Source organism: Barbatula barbatula, assembly GCF_947034865.1.
Source record: "Barbatula barbatula genome assembly, chromosome: 18".
Classification (NCBI taxonomy): Eukaryota; Metazoa; Chordata; class Actinopteri; order Cypriniformes; family Nemacheilidae; genus Barbatula; species Barbatula barbatula.
This window is the reverse complement of record NC_136781.1, coordinates 20,785,498-20,804,446: the sequence shown is the minus strand read 5'-3', so window position 1 is coordinate 20,804,446 and position 18,949 is coordinate 20,785,498. Positions and strand designations below refer to the sequence as shown.

The 18,949-nt window shown below is 42.6% G+C and overlaps 2 protein-coding genes across 3 annotated transcripts; one reads left to right on the top strand and one right to left on the bottom strand.

The window, feature by feature from the left end:
- Positions 1 to 503: 503 nt before the first annotated feature.
- polr1a (RNA polymerase I subunit A) lies at positions 504 to 12,183 on the bottom strand. The gene is made up of 34 exons (XM_079479195.1): positions 11,982 to 12,183; positions 11,366 to 11,570; positions 11,136 to 11,285; positions 10,937 to 11,044; positions 10,380 to 10,465; positions 10,212 to 10,300; positions 9,880 to 9,960; positions 9,701 to 9,803; positions 9,454 to 9,616; positions 9,022 to 9,195; positions 8,814 to 8,936; positions 8,460 to 8,687; positions 7,490 to 7,744; positions 7,201 to 7,392; positions 6,918 to 7,067; positions 6,240 to 6,423; positions 6,064 to 6,146; positions 5,821 to 5,979; positions 5,651 to 5,749; positions 5,414 to 5,566; positions 4,392 to 4,474; positions 4,137 to 4,302; positions 3,836 to 4,057; positions 3,541 to 3,755; positions 2,971 to 3,138; positions 2,717 to 2,852; positions 2,368 to 2,528; positions 2,156 to 2,288; positions 1,972 to 2,079; positions 1,590 to 1,856; positions 1,305 to 1,505; positions 1,111 to 1,228; positions 871 to 1,035; positions 504 to 786 (listed from the first exon to the last, which is right to left on the bottom strand). The coding sequence occupies exons 1-34, from the start codon at positions 12,056 to 12,058 to the stop codon at positions 686 to 688; spliced, it is 5,106 nt and encodes a 1,701-aa protein (XP_079335321.1). The 5' UTR covers positions 12,059 to 12,183; the 3' UTR covers positions 504 to 685.
- An 800-nt stretch (positions 12,184 to 12,983) lies between these two features.
- ptcd3 (pentatricopeptide repeat domain 3) lies at positions 12,984 to 18,350 on the top strand. 2 transcript variants are annotated; one of them, XM_079479537.1, is made up of 24 exons: positions 12,984 to 13,084; positions 13,252 to 13,304; positions 13,382 to 13,412; positions 13,513 to 13,558; positions 13,681 to 13,749; positions 13,970 to 14,074; positions 14,166 to 14,289; positions 14,403 to 14,509; positions 14,652 to 14,725; positions 15,159 to 15,246; positions 15,336 to 15,396; positions 15,598 to 15,680; positions 15,763 to 15,907; positions 15,994 to 16,044; positions 16,320 to 16,409; positions 16,488 to 16,516; positions 16,602 to 16,708; positions 16,810 to 16,888; positions 16,971 to 17,061; positions 17,155 to 17,240; positions 17,332 to 17,480; positions 17,569 to 17,610; positions 17,898 to 18,056; positions 18,139 to 18,350. In XM_079479537.1, exons 1-24 carry the CDS (start codon positions 12,999 to 13,001, stop codon positions 18,182 to 18,184), a joined length of 2,001 nt encoding a protein of 666 aa, XP_079335663.1. In that variant the 5' UTR covers positions 12,984 to 12,998; the 3' UTR covers positions 18,185 to 18,350. The 2 variants fall into 2 exon arrangements, with proteins under 2 accessions (XP_079335663.1, XP_079335664.1); XM_079479538.1 differs by having other exon boundaries at positions 12,993 to 13,084; positions 13,385 to 13,412.
- The last annotated feature ends 599 nt before the right edge of the window (positions 18,351 to 18,949 follow it).

The following is an 18,949-nucleotide window of genomic DNA, read 5'->3' as shown; positions in this document are numbered from 1 at the left end:
TCTGATTGGTCTCTGTAATTTGATTGGCTGGATTTTCTCCTTTGATCGGTCAACCTTTTCACAATGACTGAGTGTTAGCGGCTGTTACCGCTGCTGGACACAGTAGGGCACAGATGATTTCTGTTATTATTCCTTCATATCCCAACAGTGTGCCGGCCCACATTGAGCAATTAACCCATAATCTCTGCATCACTTAACAGTATTGGCATCAATCAACTAGAAATAGACACTGTCACAGGAATAATGTAGCCACTGTTATAACAACCGATAGAAAATCTTATATACTGTCAGAAGATTCAGCATTTTAATTTGAACTCATTTAATTGACCATTGTTTATTCTGAAGGTCTTCCTCTGTAAGGTTAACGTTACAGGAGTGGAGGTCTACAGAGTTTAAAGATAAATGCTGTCACCTAGTGTACTGATTGAATTCATTAAAGAAACCCGAAGAGATTCGGGGCTTTGGTAAATACATTTGTGGCTTTTAAGTTTCAAAACACCCAACGCAGTGCCAGTGAGAAAGGGAATTTTATGGATAAACATTAGCACAGGTAAAGAGACAAACATCAGCCCTTGTTTATAAATAAAAATTATTACAATACCGAAGACAGGAAGTCTAAATAAACTTTATTGATGGCATACACTGAGAAATGAACATCAGAATAGAGATATATTTCTTCAGTCCATTACTGTAATGGCTGTTTAAGATCGAAGAGTCCCGTTCCTCCTTTGACAACTTTCCCAACAACCAAACAAGCTGAAGGCGAAGTCAGATTATCGTAGGAACCTGTAAACAAAACAAGAAATGAAACAAAGTACTGTTTATACTGCTATACCCAAAGCATTATTAAACTCGAGAAGACAACTGTACCCAGCATCGTGGCCTGCTTCAAGAACTTAAAACTGGTCTCGAATGTCATCTGCTGCAGCGGTGAACTGTTGGACTGGATACCGAAGCGGTTGAGAGGCTTGTAAACTCCCTCAAAGCACATGTAGTCAGCCACTAGAGAGAGGTGACGTGGGTCCACCTCAATGCCTGTCGAGAGAAGCACCAGTTAACATCTCAGATCAAATATCACTGGGCTCATGTGTGGGAAAGGTGCTTTATTACCATAGACGGCAAACACATCTTTGATCTCCTTCTCAATGACCTTCAGGGCCACCTCAATGCCGTACGTGTTGGCCATGGCGTGGATCTCGTTGGAGTATAATCGATTTAGGTCTAGGATCTATAAATGAATAAAAACTCCCGTAATACACAACAATCATCAATGTTAATGGTCACGTGACGTGTGGTGGACTCACATCAGTATATTTGAAGAGCTCTTGCATGTTGATCCCCTCCGTGTTAAGTATCAACTCTTTATTACCCTGTTTGGTGGTGACCTCGTTCAGTAAGCAGCGTGCGATGCCCTTGGTCTCCATGACCACAGCGTTTTGAGCCTGTTTTACTACTAATGATGTCAGGTCGACGTGCTCCTTAGTGAGGGGAAGGACCATGGTCAGCTGTAAGACAAAACCACCAGGTGTGTTATTTATGACAATAGAAATGAAGGGATCACTGGCACGAACGATTCTTCGTCTACACACCTCACACCACAGTCCATCTTCTGTGTCATATTTGTAGTCCTCAATGACGGCACTGAACTGCCGCACTGAATTGATCCGCGTGTCCTTATCTTGTGAATCAACATGTAGCTGTTTAGAAGGGCTCTTTCTCCGGCTCTGTGGTGTGCTTTCACTGGGCCCTTCTTCCAGGGGCTCTGAAGACTCCTCCTCTTCCTGTCCGTCATCTGCATGTTCTTCACCGCTGCCCTCATCCACGTCATCCTCCCCATCCTCACCTTCGTAGTCCACCTTGTCAATTGAGGAAAAAACATGTGCTTATGAAGCAAATTTAACTTGACTTAACAAACAAATACAAGTGCTCTCAATTGGGGTCAGCCACTTGAAAGTGAGACTGGAGCCGTACCTCTTCGTTTTTTTTCTCTTTCATCCTGGCATCTGTTGCGTCAGTGTCTCCTTCATTCGCCTCATCATCCACAACCGTGTCTTCACCTGGATCCTCACCTTCAGCAACCTGTGAAGAAGTCAAATGTGCTGCTGTTACCCATTGATGACATCACAGCACAGGTGCCGTCAGATCCATAGCGTACCTCTCTGTCCGGGACTGCGGCGGCCACTTCATGATCCTCGTATCCCGCCGTGGCCCTGCGCGTGTCCAGAGCGCTGAGAGACGCAAGTTTAGCGTTCAGCTTCTTGATGGCCTCTAAGAGCAGACGAAAGAACCTGCAAAGCACAAACCAGCCGGTTGGATTCCTGGGAAATAAGCGGCACTGCAGAGATCGATGGAGGGTTTTGGGTGTACCTTTGCTCCATATATTGAATAATCTGTCGAGGAGTGAGCTGCTTGTCCTGCTGGTATCGCTCGGGCGGCAGAAAGTGGAAGGTGAGTTTGAAGACCCTTGATTTTTTTCCCTTTCCCCCCTCCATACGTAAGGTTTCGGTCACGTCCAACTTGTGAAGCACCTGTGAAGATCATCATCACACCACATGCCTGTTTAACTCACTTTTCAAAGCGAGTTCAATATTTTTCTTCTGAAAACAATCTAAAAGCAACTTTGCATTATGAATTCAAAAACATGTATAATGTGAATTATTTAGAAAAACAAACTAGATGTTTAATCACAGTGACACATTGAAAGGTTCTTCCTCACCTCTGCCAAACACACACGGGCTAGTTTCTTCCGCAGTGCTTTAACACGCTTTATGGCTTTCTTGTTCATCTGAACTGGAATGCTCATCATGGGTGTCTTGATGTTAGAGCTGGCAATCGTTAGGATCTCACGCAATCTGTGAAGACACTTTTAATGCAAACAGGTCTCCCCAAAAAACAGTCCTATAACAAACTCACAGATGCAAGCACTTCCTGAACAGTTATTGGTGGCGCGAAAGCCCTTTATCTGCTCACCTGGGAATACCCAGTGTGACGTTCATCTCTCCTCTGCCGGCGAAATGGAAGGTGTTGAGGGTCATTTGTGTGGACGGCTCTCCGATGCTCTGAGCGGCCAGCAGACCTACAGCTTCACCTGGATCACACAGAGCTCTCTGCCACTTGAGCTGCAGCAGAACCTTCAGTCTGTCAACACACAGTTCATCTCAAAATCAGTTTGACCAAAACCTGAAATGAAGCAATATAGACTACGGTGTGGTAAAGATTGATCGATTCCACAAAGTTCAGGATGAACTATGAGCTCGATGGTGTTCGGTTTGGTGGAACCCTCGTCTTCTGTCTCCACATTGTGATGTGTATGTAAATAATTCAACTAAATTCAAGGGATTAAAGAATAAGGGCAAACACTATACATGTACACGTTACATACAGAATATATAGAGAGCGCAGATGCAGCAGCATTAAACCCGTCAAAGCGAGCACGGTTTCTTTCCTATTTATCATGCAGCCCTGATATATATAAACTGCAGGTGTAAAATATGAACTCTGAATGATGCTCAAATGAGAACGGTCATCTGTGATTCTTACCGCTCCGAGTCAATGACGTCAGATGACGTTTGAAATTCTTCTTTTACGCTGTACTGATTCAGATAGGACTCAACGATGTTGTCAAACGTCTCGGATACTGAACCGAAGCAGATGTCCGGCCGGTGAAGAGCCAAACCCGGGTCTGGACAACGAGAGCTCTTCTTCAAATACTTCATCCGGTTCGACTCATCCAGATTCCTCCACTGCTCCGAAAGCTACAAACAAATTCATTCATCACATACAACTAGAGATCAAGTGAGTCCTTCATCGAAAAATTTACAAAATGCTCTGTCACCTGTAGAGTGGCTCCGTCTCTTCCATTGGTCAGTTCTTGGCTCATTGATTGAGATTTTAACTTGGCCAGTTTCTTCTGCGAGTAAAGCAGGAACGCCCCGTCTCGAGCTGAAACACGCTCACGTTTGGATTTCCATTTCTTTATGGCATTAAAATGATTGTTGGCAGTCTGTGGGTCCATCTTAGCCAAAACTTCATCCAAACGCTTTGATTTTCTGATGACCTGAAATATGAGAGTTGTTCGTTATTCGTGTGATAAATGATGTAAAATGTGTCTGTGTCCAGTAAAAGAGCATCTGTACCTCATAGTTGTCTTTGATGAAACTGAACTGACGCGGCTGTAAGAACTGAGTCTTGGGAACATCCAGCCCGTCCTCTCCGTAGAGAAACTGGACCACACTTCCATCACTGTCTCTCACCGTCAGATCGTACTGGACCACCAGACCCTCCAGATGCTTGATAACACATCTTAAAATCATCAATAAAACACAAAGGGGTTACTTACTGCATGCTGGCATTTCTGAATGAACTTGGATGTTTGGAAATATAAATTTCACCTCTGAAGATAACCAGATCGACTGGTTTTGACAGCCGTGTCCACAAGACCTTCACGACCAGCCATACAATGATAAAAGAACTCCTGGAAATGTCGAGAAAGTCTTCGTGAGTCAATGAGAACACACACAGGGGCAATTACTCCGCAAACATGGGCATTATCATTGATTTTGACATTTCAAGTCACCCAAAAATGTCTGAATGTCAACATGCTGTCACCATTTACTTCCCCTCAGATTGTTCCAAACCTGTATTACTTTCTTTATTTTGCTGAACACACAGGAAGACCTTTGGAAGAATGTTTAATAGTCAAGCAAAGGTTTAACTCTCCATGCATGCGTCTCCGCACAGATTTGAAGTCAAACGTCTCCGTGCATGCGTCTCTGAGCAGTTTGTAAGTCCAACGTGTTTTGCATGCATCTCTTCAAGCCGCAGTTTAAAAGTTTAAAGGGGAGAGGTGTTTTAAAATGGCAAAAATAAAGATTATGTTTGTAAAACCAAATTTGTGGCATTTGCACTTTGCAAAGTACATAATAGAATAAATACTCTGATTCGGGGGATTATTTACTTCAGAGGTCGGGAGTAGTACTCACTTTTTGAGTATCTGTATTCTTTTTTCTGGATACTTTTTACTGTAATTCACTACATTTGAATGACAAATATCTCACTTTTCATGCCACAAAAATGATTTCATTGGCCTACCGCCTCCTCCTTCCCTTCCACATTTGGGAGAAACTAATGTCGGCTCCTTCGAACATCACACCTGAATCAACTCCACAACATTTTGGTTCAGTTGTGTATACTTTTCCCCTCTCTGATTTAGTTATTCCAAGCAAAAGATCGAATTCAACTTTTGTTTAATCTTTATCTGAAAGATAATTGTCAAACTACTCGTTTATGAAAATAATCGTTGGTTGCAGCCCTAGAATTATCCCTTTAATATCAGGGAACACATTTAAATCTGTTAAAATGTGTCAAGCTTAATATATTGGTTTTATATCGACCAGGTCAAGCGGACGCTTACAGGAGGTTTGATGCCCGTCAGGAATCTGCCAGTGACGAATCCGCCCGAGCGCGGTTGAGGTTCGTAGGGCTGAAAGCAGGGCAGGGATTTCCCAGAAGGCATCAGCGGCGGCCGGCGGCCCTCCAGCTCGATCTGACCCAGCAAACAGGAGATCTGCACATACACAGAGACAGTGACCACATCGCTACAAAAGTAAACAGATACACGACTGCATGCGTCACCATAAGTGAAGATCACCTGCATGGTGTTAACAGTGGAACCCTTTGCTCCTGACTGCACCATGAGCTGTAGGTTATTCTCCGGGAAAGAGCGGTGGAGACCCACTGGCATGCACACCTGTAAACAACGACGCGAAGATGAAATACAAGACTGAATTTAACTGCTAGCATGTGAGGGGAGGTTTGCACCTTGTTGATGTTGTTGTTGACTTGATTGACCGCCTCTTTGAACTTCAGGTCCACCATGTTGAAATCTCTCTGGTCTGTGTTCAGATGGGCGTCTTGCCAGCGGTCTCTGGCTTCATCCACAGCAGCAGACTCAGGCAGGTTGAACGCCGCCCGCAGAGCCTGGGGCAAAATATATCATAAAAACGTGAACAACCAAAACACACATACTATCAAAACCACCCCAAACTTATCCTAAAGATTTACCTCGGAACCACATGTGACTGACTCTTGAATGATTTTCCTTCTTTGTTTGTTGGCTCTCTTTTTGACCAGAATGTCCTCCACCCCTGTCAGAAAGATACGTTACGCAATGTGTTAATTCAGTCCACATTCCTATCTTTCTCTTCAGCTCATTCAGATGGGTTGATGCGTGACTTTACCCAGTGTGAAACCGCGGTACAGCTGGAGGTAAGCGGTGAAGAGGCGAGCCAGACAGCTGAGCAGTTTCCCGCTGGTCTCTCCTCCGTACAGCTCATAGCAGCAGTGCACCAGACCGTAAGCAGAGCTGCCGTAATGAGCTTTATCTAAAACACCCAGCAGAAGTTCACCCTGCCGAATGATCACCTGAAGCACACAGCACACACTCGCATCAAAGCACTTCTGTCCAGTACAGCATAACCCCATTCTGTATTACATCAACCGTAATCATTTATATCAATCATACACATGAATAACCAGAACTTATCTGCGGTATAGCCGCATCGCCCTAGTATCACACAAATAGCAGGGATGTAAGGATTCCTGTGAGCCGGTTGAGATGTTAAAAGAATCGCAGTACATGTTTGGATGTGCTGACATTTCTTCAAACTTTAATGACGGTTTAAGTTTGTTTATATTAAAGAGACTTTTGTATCATTCATTTTTTATTTGACTTGGAATATGTTTTAAAACTGCTATTTAGTTGAGAATTGTGCATAGAATCGTGAATAGAAAACGCATCGTGAGATCAGAATCGTGAAACGCAAATAGACAAAAACTACTTTTCAGAAAGAAAAATGTGTTCATGAGATTGTGAAATGACACAGCCCTTGGGTCATTGTTGTAGGACAATAAGTCACCTGAGATTCACACATAAGGTCTGGATTGTATCCTGGAACGGGTCTGGGTGGTTCCTTCACCCAGGCTTTACTGGGAATCTTTGCCTTTCCCGCCAGGTTCAAAGGGATGCTGTTTTCAGGAATGACATTCAGCAAAAGGGTCGACACAACCTTCAGACAACAAAAACATCGATTCACATTTCGTGCTGGAATTCTGTTTTTAAAATGCGAATGATAAAAAACAGGACCCGTTTGGGCTCACTAGCATTCCTAAAAACACACATGACACGTGTTGGAATATCACCTGTTTGCCCGTCCAGAGTGGCACAGGTTTAAGGAGCGCGGGCGTGAGGAGCTTCACTCTGCCGAGCTTGTCTGTCAGCCCTCTGTAGATCAATGCTGTGTACTGATCCCGTGTGAAAAAACAGCCCCGGAGAGTCATGGTGCTGCCGGACACCATGTGATCCTGAATCAGACCAGCCAACGGCTTCCCGTCCTATAGACGGTGCAGAGACCAGCAGAAGGTATTTCAAGACGTCACAACTCAACACTTCAATAATCTGAACAAAATAAAGAACCTGACGCAGACTCACTTTAGGCACTAAATACTGCTGGTCTGTGCTCACTAGTGTGTAAGCTTCAGCTCTTGCCAGTTCACTCTGAGGGAAGTGAGCGTTCATCTCATCTCCATCAAAGTCGGCGTTGTAGGCTTTACAGTTGGAGTAATGCAGGCGCAGCACTTTCTCTCCCGGCAGGATGCGAGCGCAGTGGGCCTGAATAGACGGTCTGTGGAGGGTGGGCTGACGGTTCAACAACAGCACGTCACCGTTCTTGATGTGTCGATTAACCTATGAAAGAGGAACGATACTTCACGTGTAAATGACAGAACATACCTATTACCGGTTTAAATGAAATGATGCATGATGACAAAATCACAGCCAATCAGGACATATAAACCCGATTGTGGACCAATAAGCTATCCACATTGCGACACAGCACAGTTTTCAAATGACATCCCAAAATCAAATCTGTTAGAACTTTTTGAATATAAAATGTTAAATTAAGTTTTTCCTGAGCAGCGATGCTCATGTTTATGTATAAAAAAACACTGTAACTGCACGGCTGTCCTGTTTCAGTTGAGATTTCTTGATAATTGACTTACATGTCATACAAGCCATCTGTGTGATTATTTCTTCTGTCGAAAACAAATTGAAGCTTATGAGGAAAGTTTTCCAGGGTTCTTCTCCATATAATGGACTTCAACGGGGGCTGCTGGTTAAGGTCCAAATGTCAGTTTCATGGCAGCTTGAAAAGGCTCTTCACGACACTGTGAAATTTGACCTCGCACGTTATAAAAAACGAACGCATTTGTGAGCATTTTGGCCGCAGTCTAGAGCCCTGAAAAGCTTTCGTGGAAAGCATCAATTTGTTTTCCACAGAAGACATAAACACACGGACGGCTTGTATGACTTGTGGATGAGTTTGACTTTCAATTTGAAAATGAACTTCTCGTTGATGCAGGATTTTTCATTGATTTCAGAAGCGTGCGTCTTTGTCACTCACGATCTTCATGGGGATCCTGTGTTGGCCGGTGCTGGGGGTCAAGAGCTGTTTGGCTACGGCTTCTCTCTGGGTCAGGTTGGTACTGCTGAGAATCGTTCGGGACCCGTCCTCATTGATGACCATAGAGGCTCCGGGGTGAACGTTGGGTCCGTTCAGCACAGCCTGTCTCAGTTCCTTCACATTCCACGACGTCACTGGCTGCGGGTACGTCAGCTTGGTGGCAAACACCTGGAGGAACCAGATGAATTTCATTATAAACTTTCAAGTTCTCAAACACTGCTTCAGTCTCACAAATCATTCCATTCATTCCTTCAATCTAATAAAACTGCACTGAAAAGCCATCGCAACTCCTACCATTGGTATTCCAATCTCATTGGTTCCTATGTACATGTCAGGACAAATGACGGAGCGAGCAGCGTAATCCACACGCTTCCCCATCATGTGCTTCCTGAACAAACCTTCTTTCTTCTCCAAGACCTAAGACACACATTCATCATAAACATTACTCATTACTCATCACTATTGACAGAAGCTGATGAGGAAGGATCGGTCACAAACTTACCTGACGCACTCCAGGATACTTGTCTGCCATCATTTTGTCCATTTCGCTGTCAAACACAATGTTGACGTGAGTCTGTAGACGGATCCAGATGTTATAGAGCTTATCTGTTAGAGTCTGTCCCATGATGTCCATCAGAAAGGACTGATCTATCCGACTGATCTCCGTGTCATTGGACTAAAAAATAACCAATAACACCATACATTACATTCACAAACACTGGACACTTTAAAAAGTCTGAAATCCAGTCAATAGGCCTACACAATGAAAATAGCCCCATGAATCCCATCAAGATTTTTGCAGCGAGTTTCCTTTTTTTTTTAAACAAAACGTGACATTATTTAGACCCCAGAGTTTAGGTTTGTCAATTCCAACCATTCAGTCACTACACAAAAGAAAGACTTTCCATCCAAAACACACAGCCGATCATCTGACCTGCTCCAGCTCTGTCTGTGTGCCTTCGATAGCTTTGGTCTTCTCAGCAGCGATGAGCGCCAGCAACTTCTGAATGCTGAAACTGTCCTTTAACACTGACTGCATGTTCACAGTATGACCGTTGGTGAACATCTGATCTCCCAACCGATTAACAGGCCTGAACCTGAACGACACACATACCCCAAAACACTAATCAGAGGATGTCGGGTTAATGCGTCACGTGTGATGTTCACGCAGAGGAACTCACCTGGACGGAGGGACGACCACCATCTCTAAGAAGAAAACTTCAGGGAAGCGTGTCTCTGAGCCGCTCGTGTCGAACCCTGAGAACAGATGCTTGAGGAAAAAACCTGAAAGCAAAGAACTACCCGTTCAAAACATACGCTTGCTCTACCTGATATGAGTCAGACTGGAGAAGTCACTCACCTTCTAACGCCCAGAGTTTGATAACATGCTCTCGGGCTAAGCTTGGAGTCAGGTATCCACGTTTGGCCATCGGCACATCCTCTGGAAACAAAACAAGAGGAGATATAAAAATGCATAAATGTAACAGCGAAGAGTTGCATCTGCAGATGTTTACTTTCTTGATGGGTTTAAGAAAAATGTCATTACATTGGTAAGCAGAACTCTTAAGCAATAAATAATAAGTAAAGCAATAACTGGCCAGTTGGCCAAATAACAATATTTGCTATTGGCGTCAACACAACGGTTTATCCCTATCATGAAAGCGATGATAAATAATCAAGATCTAAACTTACCATCGTCTAATTCCAAGTCTGCTTTGGAAAGTGACTGTGTGACGATCAGTTTACTGTTATGTTCCCTGCGCAAGGGCGCTCGACTGGCTCTGAATCAGACAAAACATGACCTTAAGACTGAACTCTCCTCCAATGCCTTGAAACGACAGAATAAAGAGCCGCGCTCACCTGCAATGGGGACATTTTTTTGAGCCCATGTGTGTGTTCCAGAAATTGCCTATGAGAGACCCTCTTTTTTCACAGACATGTTTTATCTGAAAACAAAACGGAAAGATGTTGACACCGCTGATCCAGAACAAGCTCTATACAACAAAGTGCGAGCAACATTATGGTGACTTTAAAGAGTATGTAACACTGGATGTTTAAGGTCCTACTTTGGTTTATGGAGTGTCCAACAACAAGTTTATGTACATACAAGGTACAAAACATAGGCGGGGACTATTTCTAGTGACGTAGTTTCGCGGCGGTTAGAGAACTTTTTTACAAGCCAATAACGATGCTTTTCATTTACCTTCGGACTTGCAACTTGGCAGACTGCTTACTTTCAAACACGGCACCATAACACACTGCATGAAATGTCATTTTCATGATCTAATGTTACTTACTCTTTAAAGACCCAGTGAAATGTGCAGCAGCTTGAAGACGTTCTTGACTCGGTTTCATCGAAACAAGAAGGTACACACTGGTAAGACTTGTAAATGTGTATCAATGAACGTCAGACTCACCGGGTCAGCTTGCCCCATGTCTCCGTTGGCTTCGAGGATGGGAGTAATAAAGTTCTCCAGAGCTACTTGGATTTCTACTCCAGACGCTCGAGGATTGGCATCCATAAACTTGAAGAGAATAAGAAAAACCCAACGATATAATGCGCTTCAACCCAATATACCATGCTTTCTCTAAAGCGCCACCGATGAGGAACCCCACCTGATTGAGGAAGTTCTCGACATCGTAAACCTCCTTCAAAGCGCCCACATTCAGAAGCTTCAGCTGGCACAGCAGTAAATGAATGGCTGCCCGCGGACACATCAACATGTGGCACGACAGGCACGAACCCCGGATGAGCAAAAACAATTTCTGAAAAAGAGAAAAAGTATACAGAACCAAATCACAGAAGCATAAAAATGTAACGGTATCAGACCTTGAACCGAGCTCACATCAAAGAACAGAGGGTTGTAGACGGGCAGGGGCAGATCTATGTGTCCGAAGTGCCCAGGACAGCTCTTAAAGTCCTGCATGCAGGTGGAGCAGATCTCCTTGTTGTCAGCCGGACCCAGAGCCAGATCATACAACCCGTTTGATGCCGCATTGCCCACATTATCCAGAAGCAGGGAATTGGTGATGGTTTTCACGCTCAGTTTTCTGTGACACACACCATGACGTCAGGTTGAAGCAAGATGGCACTTTGTATGACATGTGTTTATTTTATTAGGGTTTCATCACGTGTTGTTGTGTTTGATTGCCTAGATTCGGGTGGAAAGCCATAAAATTGTCCATTCTACACTCATTACGAAAAACTGCTTTGTTTCTATATAGTTGTTTAGTAAAGTTGTTGTTTTTCTTACATTAGTATCAACACACAGCAGGCTCCAGCACTGACATCTTATACCACACAGTGTGACACCCATCTGTCACAAAGGGTCATCATTTACTAAATCATGATCTTTCTGATATTTCTTCCTGGGCAATAACCACTCTTCCAGCAACTCTGGGCTCTTGTTAGCTCTTTAGCTCTGTGACGTTAAAATACGAGTTAAGAAAGTGTATCTGTACCTTATTTCTTCAGAGGACAATATACCAAACGACATGCCCTCCAATCGCCTCCATGGTGTTTCCTTAGAAAACAACATCTTCCGAATAAAACGATATAAACTACAGCTGATGACTCTCTTTAGTCCCCATGTGCGTCATGTGGACCTGGAACACGTGGGTGCGTGTACGGGACGACTGGGAGAAACCATTCACACACGCGGGGTCGGTCTAATAGCATATTTACCAAGAAACAGAGATAGAAAGAAAAGATGGCGGATATATTTCATTTACCGGTAACTCACATACAATCAAAATAAACTGATGTTTTTATTCTACGACATATGTACAAAAAAATTAACATTTGCTCGGAATGGAAACTTCCTTCCGACAGAAGAGGCTTGTTTGACTTTATGGAATGACATCATAGTACCGCGAGAGCGTTTCGAAAGCTGGTTTTTCGAATCGCTCTCGCGGTACTATGATGTCATCCCCTTGTCGGATCTTGTGGCGCCGCATCAAGTCGAACAAGCCTAGAACGTACGTTAGCCACGCGTAACCAGAAGTGGGCGGGGCTTTTTGGACCTTTATTTTGCAATAAATCTAAATAATAACTTTGTGTTCTATCTTCTTGCCTGTTGTTATATAATGCTATTTAAATTCCACAGCGTTATTTTAAAATGTAATTATCGTTAAGCACATCACGTGACACGTATTTCTTTTCTCAACGCTGGCCAGAATACACCAATCCCAGTCGTCCGTGTTATTCTACGTTTTTATCGCGCATTGTACTTGCGACAGGATCATATTTGTATCACAGATAAATCTTATAAATATGCCAAATATCTATTAAAATACTAAATATATTTATTGCAAGTAATATAACGAAGAGAGTCCAAAATGAAGCAAAAAGTCCACAGATTGGAATGAGGGTTTGTTTTGTGAGCCGCCGAGCGCCCCCTGCAGGAAGAACTTATACACGACAGGAACAGATATGACATATTTGCCAACCAATGATATGTTCTGCCCGAGTCGAGTGTCATGGCGTCCTCCTGTACACAGGCGCTTAGGCATCATGTGTGTAAAAGTAGCCGATTGTTTCACATTAACACACAGAAATCAAACAGGTGAGATATATGCGCACACACGGGCTTGTGAGTCCGTTTATTTGACATTTGTTGTTATTTGTCTTTTTTTTCCCTGACATCACTAGTGGTCTGTAGGTCATTTCAAGGGGCTGTTACATGATGCATGTAAATGTGAAGTTCACATGGATGATATGATCTGGTTTCAGGAATTTGACTCTGAGTTCTGCTGCACATCAACAGCCTGCAGTTTCAGCATCAGGTAAGACGTTCATCTGCATTAGGCCTTTGTGCTTTGTTTTGGAAAAAATAGTTATATATTTGTATTTTCTTCCCAAGAAGAAATAGCCGTTCCAAAGAAGAAAACATGGTAAGTGCTGGTGGTGCTTTCCCCAGACTCGTTGTGAATTTACTTTATCATTAATAATTATTGATGGTTAATTCATGAATGATTTCATATTGTTTATCAGGAGCAAGGAGGCTCTCTTACAAGCACTGGCATCCACTGTCAACAGGGTATGTCAAAGTAACACAAACCTCACAATGCTGCTTTAAAGTGTCATCTTCATGCATAGTTATGTGTGTGTACGTGCGTGTGTGTGTGTGTGTGTGTGTGCGTGCGCGTGTACACAACACAGGATCCTTCAGCATCACATTACAGATTTCAGGATGATCCATTTCTCACACCAAGAACAGCAGGAGAGTATGTGAGTAGAACTAAAACTTCATATGTCAGAACTTGTGTTTATACAGTGGAAGTCAATGGGTGTTAAACAATTCCTTTGAGGACATGAGAAATCTCTGATGATAAAAATAAATGGCTTGAAAACATTTTTTTAAATAAACTATAAAAAAATGTATGTGCGTCTCTTTTGTAATATAAAATGACATGTGACCATTGATGAGACTTTATTCTCTCCTACGCAGAAATTATTTTCCTTGTCCCAAGAATCAGGCAGAAACGCTGCAAAATATTTCATCGATAAATTCCCGAAATACTTCCAGAAGGACTACGCAGAGCCTCATATTCCTGTGAGTGGGAAGTGTTGGTATCTGAAATGATGTGTGTGATGGAGGCTGAAGGCACCGGATGACTTTCTGCTTCTTCTTCTTCTGTTGAAAGTGTTTGATGCCAGAGAGCCATGAGCTTCAGATAGAGGAGTCGTCCGAAGCGGCTCTGATTGAGAGGATTCAGCTGAGGAAAGTCAGAGCTGCTGCGGATCTGTACGATCAACTGCTGCAGGCCGGTCAGAACTCTCACAAACCACCCGAACTAAACGCTTGTTGTGGTTTTTTGTATTATGCCAATGCTGTCTTCCAATCTGTCTGTTATGCGCTCCGATGGGAATGTTCTGCGCAGGGACCTCTGTGTCATTGGATGTGACCAATCAGCTGTTAGATCTCATTTGTTTTTATGGAGACCACGATCCTGTACAAGATGCTCCAGAGCAGAGGGCAGAGGAAACTGTAAGTGGTCTCACGCAAGCTCCGAAACCACCTTGCAGTAATAATCTATAAGATTATCGATTATATACTACGCACTATTATATATCCAGAGGCAGCATCGATTGTAGACTGAAGTAACGTCTGTATTTTTAACGTAATTTAGGTGGTGCAGGATGAATCGCAGAGTAAGAAAGGAAGACCACACAAACCTTCAGATTTACCAAGAGCCGTCTGGAAGTAAGTGGTACAGTGTCTCTCTCACACACACACACACACACACGCGCATTAGATTAAAGATGGAGTAAGGATTTCTGAGAAATGCTCTTAAAGGGACAGTTCATCTAAAAGTGAATTGCTCATCCTCAAGTTGTTTCAAACAACACAATAGAAGACATTTTGAGGATTTCTGAAAGGAAACAGTTCATCAGAACAGGGACATTTATACAGATTTAAAACAACTTGAAGGTTACCGAATTTTCACTTTTGGGTGAACTATCGATTTTAAATCGTAACCTAAAAACAGCCGTACCCAAAATAACCGTCCAAATAATGAACGCTCTCACTTGCTCTCTCTCTCTCTTTTAGTAAGCGTATACGCCTGCTGTTACCGATGGGCTATGAGAGTGTTATGGTGTTGTGATCATAAGTTGTCTTTGTTTTGTTCCTTTAGAGAGAAAAATAATGCTGAGAGAATATTTGCACTTCTGTCAGAGCCTAACACGCGTTCATACAGCGCTCTCATCAGGGGTATGGTGAAGGTAAGAGATGCGTTCGGTCTTAGTTTTCCCACGTCGCTCTTTTCCTGTTGTGTTTGTATTTGTTAACCCTGGTCTGCTTGCATTTACAGTATGGCGCATACTCCAAAGCTTTCAGCACCTACACTGACCTGCTAAACAACCGCCTGACAGGTGAGGACGCTTTTTCATCAGTTAAAGGGATCATAGTTCACTAAAATGACTTTCTGCCATTGAAAATAAAGATTTGAAAAGAGCAGAAGTAATGGGATGTTTGTTAATCATCCAATTCATGTTCATTTGAAAGTGAACTATTCCTTCAAATGAAGCTGAATGTTATTTTCTGAAGACGTTCTCTCATGTATTCTTGTCTAGCTGATGTGCACATCTTCAATGCCCTGATCACAGCCGCTCCAGAAGTACAAGAGAAATACAATGAGAAATGGGAGCTGATACTGGTGTGTAGTTTTCTTTATCTTTATCCGTTATGTGTTCAGTTCCAGCGGCAGCATCAGTCGTGTGTTGGTGTGTGTTTTCTAGGATCTTCTGAAGCAGATGGCAGAACAGAAGATCAGACCCAATCTCTTGACGCTTAATGCTGTCCTGAAGGCTCTGAGACGCTGTGGTGCACTGGGAAAATCGCAGGCCTTTCCCGTCATCAGTGAGATGAAGGCTCTGGCCATCGGTCTGTCAAACACGTGCCGGAATTGTTATCAAAATGTCTGTTTTGGCATCTGTACTAAACGTTTATTCTCTGCCGGTCTCTTTCAGAACCCAGTTTGGCCTCTTACAATCACGTGCTGTGCATCTTTTATAAAGCAGGTCATTGAAGTTATATATGTATATTTCTTTCATGCTTTATCAAGTAAATTGGCACATGAACACAATAATCGATACGGGTATATAACAGTGGTTCTCAAACGGGGGGGCCCAATATGAGTCCAGGGGGGGCCACAGATTTTGTGGCATTTTATGAAATATTGTAATTTATCATAATCAAGGGAGCCCTACAACCAAAATGTTTGAGGGACACTGGTATATAAAATCAAGTACACATGAACGCAGTCATTTATTTGCCATGATGCTCGGCTTTGCAGGTGCCCCAATTCAGGGCCAATCAGACGTTTTACAGGAAGTGATGAATGAGGTTTCTGGAAAGAGCTTCAGGTCTCAGGACCCGGATGATGGTATGAGTTTATTCATATATGGGTTATTTGGTTAGTTGGTTGTGTTTCATATGTGTGATGTGACACTTTGTTCTGCAGCACTGTTCTTCATTACCGCTATGAGGATCGTAAGTACTTTTCAGTTGAACACTTTCGGTTTATGATCAAGTATTCTTTCCAAATATGACGTGTGCCCTGTTTGTCTCTCTGCAGTGTCTTGACACTAAAGACATGGAGCAGGCGTATAGAGTCCATGAGCTGCTTGGGGTTGGAGACAACTGGAGATTACTGGGAGAGGTTTTCCAGCAGAACATTTACTAGTGAGTAAAGCATCTACAAAACAAATCAAGTGTGTGTTTAATCCTCACAAAAACACTTTGGGGAAAGAAGTAAATAATGAATTTGTCTTGTGATACTGCAGCGCACGCTTCTTCAGTCTGCTGTGTATGATGGAGAACATTGATGTGGTGTTGAAGTGGTACAGAGATCAGATTCCCTCAGTGAGTGAACATTATAAACACAATGCTTCATTTTAAACACACACACACACTGCTGAAATACATGATGTTATCTGATCTGCAGGTGTACTACCCTAATTCCAATGTCATGAGAGATTTACTTCAAGCTCTGGATACCGACAACAGATTAGACCTCATTCCTCAGATATGGAAAGGTGAAGATGTTTTTTTACCCTCTCTGAAATGCCATGTATCATGATACAGTGAATATTACATTGAACTTACACCAATACATTGGGGTTCTGCAGATATCGAACAGCTGGGCCATGGAAACAGACAGAATCTGGTGGAAGAGGTGCTGACTCTCATGGCCAGAGAGAAGCAAAGTCAAGAGGTATCACAGCACCTCAGGAAAGATCTGATATGTGTGTTCACAGGTGTAGAATCTGACGTGTTTTAATGCACTTGTATGTTTTGCTGTGCAGGTTCAGGAGTCTTTTGCTCAGTGTGCACTGGACGTGAAAAAAATGTACGAAACGGGGGACCGTGGAAAGGTTACGCTGAGCTGGACAGCTTCTTCTCTCAGCGACGTCATTTCCATATTGCTAGCAGCTCAGAGGAGACTTGAGGCCTGGTAGCATCGCCTTTGTCTATTAACTTAAATAAGCCCAAAATTTAGGGTTAAAAAACATAATGATTTCATATTATATCTCTTCATTCAGGGATATGCTAAAGCTTTTTAAGACCAACAACAGAGTTCCAAGGTACGTCCAGATTTATACGGTTTCAAGTGAACTTTGATGCCTTTTCCATTTTTTTGCGATAACTGGATACAGACTTTAAAATAATATTTTAATACAGATTGTATTTTAAAGTTGAATATTTATCTTCACTATAGAAATGTCTGTGATGCATAAGGACTTTTCTTGTCTTTCTAATCAATTTTACAATTCCTCGATCTTTGATGAGTGAAGGAACCTTTATTTAAAGCTACATTGTCATTTTAGCACTGTATCATGTCAATATGAATGTATTTGTGTTGTTGTGTCAGTGAGGAGCTGCTGAATAAGTTCTTGACGTGTATAAAGGAGAGTGGTGATGTGAATCAGGCGGTAGAACTGCTTCAGATCGCTGCTGGTTTCTGTTTGCCCGAGATGTCAAAGCTCATTCAGAGAGTCCAGCAGGAGTTTCAGCTGTCTGAGCAGCAAATGTACGTTTAACTCCTTTATGCAGAAGAATTGAGAGAAGTCTGTATATAATAACTTGTACCCTTTCTGTCTGTCATCTTGCAGGAGCATCTTGTCTGATCTGGAACTACAGACCTATAACAGTGATTAACTCTGATGCTAAGATTCTTCCTGCAGCGTGGAATATGGAGAAAAGTGCATTGTCTAATATTTCACAAATACTCCTCTACTTACTCATAATACACAAAGGACACGTTTGCTGTATGTACTCAAGAGTTCTCTACTCAAATAAAATCTGTAAATTATTTATTTGTTCCTCTCTTTGTCCAGGCCTCATTTCTTAAGCTATCATACCAGTTTGACTGTTCATGTCAATGAATGCCCAGTTCACAGTCTCGCAGTGACTCACGTTGTGATAATGAAACAATCGTTTAGTAAGAAAGATATGCTTTGGATTTTTTAAAATGAGGTAAACTTCTAATACAGTTTAACCTCAGAAAGGCAAGAATGTTCCACCAGGAAGGAGTTGATGGAGAATGAGCGGCAGAGCGATTTACTGCCCTGTTAAGTAGAAGACAATACAAGACGCTACTGGTTTGCAGAATGTAGGGTGTGAAAGTATGCCGGTGCAGATCCAGTAATAGTCCTGTAGTCAAACATCAGTGACTTGAACCTGATACGGGCTTCTACAGGTAGCCAGTGGAGCGAGAGGAAGTCCGTTTTTTTGTGAAGTTTTGTAATAAAAATGTGTCCTTTCAATTAACAACTGCCAATAAGAAGGATCATGGGTGTCGGAAGCAAAAAAAAGTCAAGTTTCAGTGGTGCAGTGAGAAAGACGTGTGCATAAGTAATATCAGTTTTGACACTATAAAGCAAGTTCGAATCCGCCTTTCGCCAAACTAACTATTCCGCATTT

Bases quoted from the DNA above. Each gene is read 5' to 3' on its own strand.
- polr1a (XM_079479195.1), bottom strand. From the start codon at position 12,058: ATGTTGTTTTCTAAGGAAACACCATGGAGGCGATTGGAGGGCATGTCG. The intron at 11,045-11,135 runs GTGGGGTTCCTC...ATTCTCTTCAAG, and splicing joins TCGAGAACTTCCTCAATCAG to TTTATGGATGCCAATCCTCG. The intron at 2,289-2,367 runs GTACACCCAAAA...TGTGCTTTGCAG, and splicing joins ATTCAATATATGGAGCAAAG to GTTCTTTCGTCTGCTCTTAG.
- ptcd3 (XM_079479537.1), top strand. From the start codon at position 12,999: ATGGCGTCCTCCTGTACACAGGCGCTTAGGCATCATGTGTGTAAAAGT. The intron at 14,075-14,165 runs GTGAGTGGGAAG...TTCTGTTGAAAG, and splicing joins ACGCAGAGCCTCATATTCCT to TGTTTGATGCCAGAGAGCCA. The intron at 17,062-17,154 runs GTGAAGATGTTT...GGGGTTCTGCAG, and splicing joins CATTCCTCAGATATGGAAAG to ATATCGAACAGCTGGGCCAT.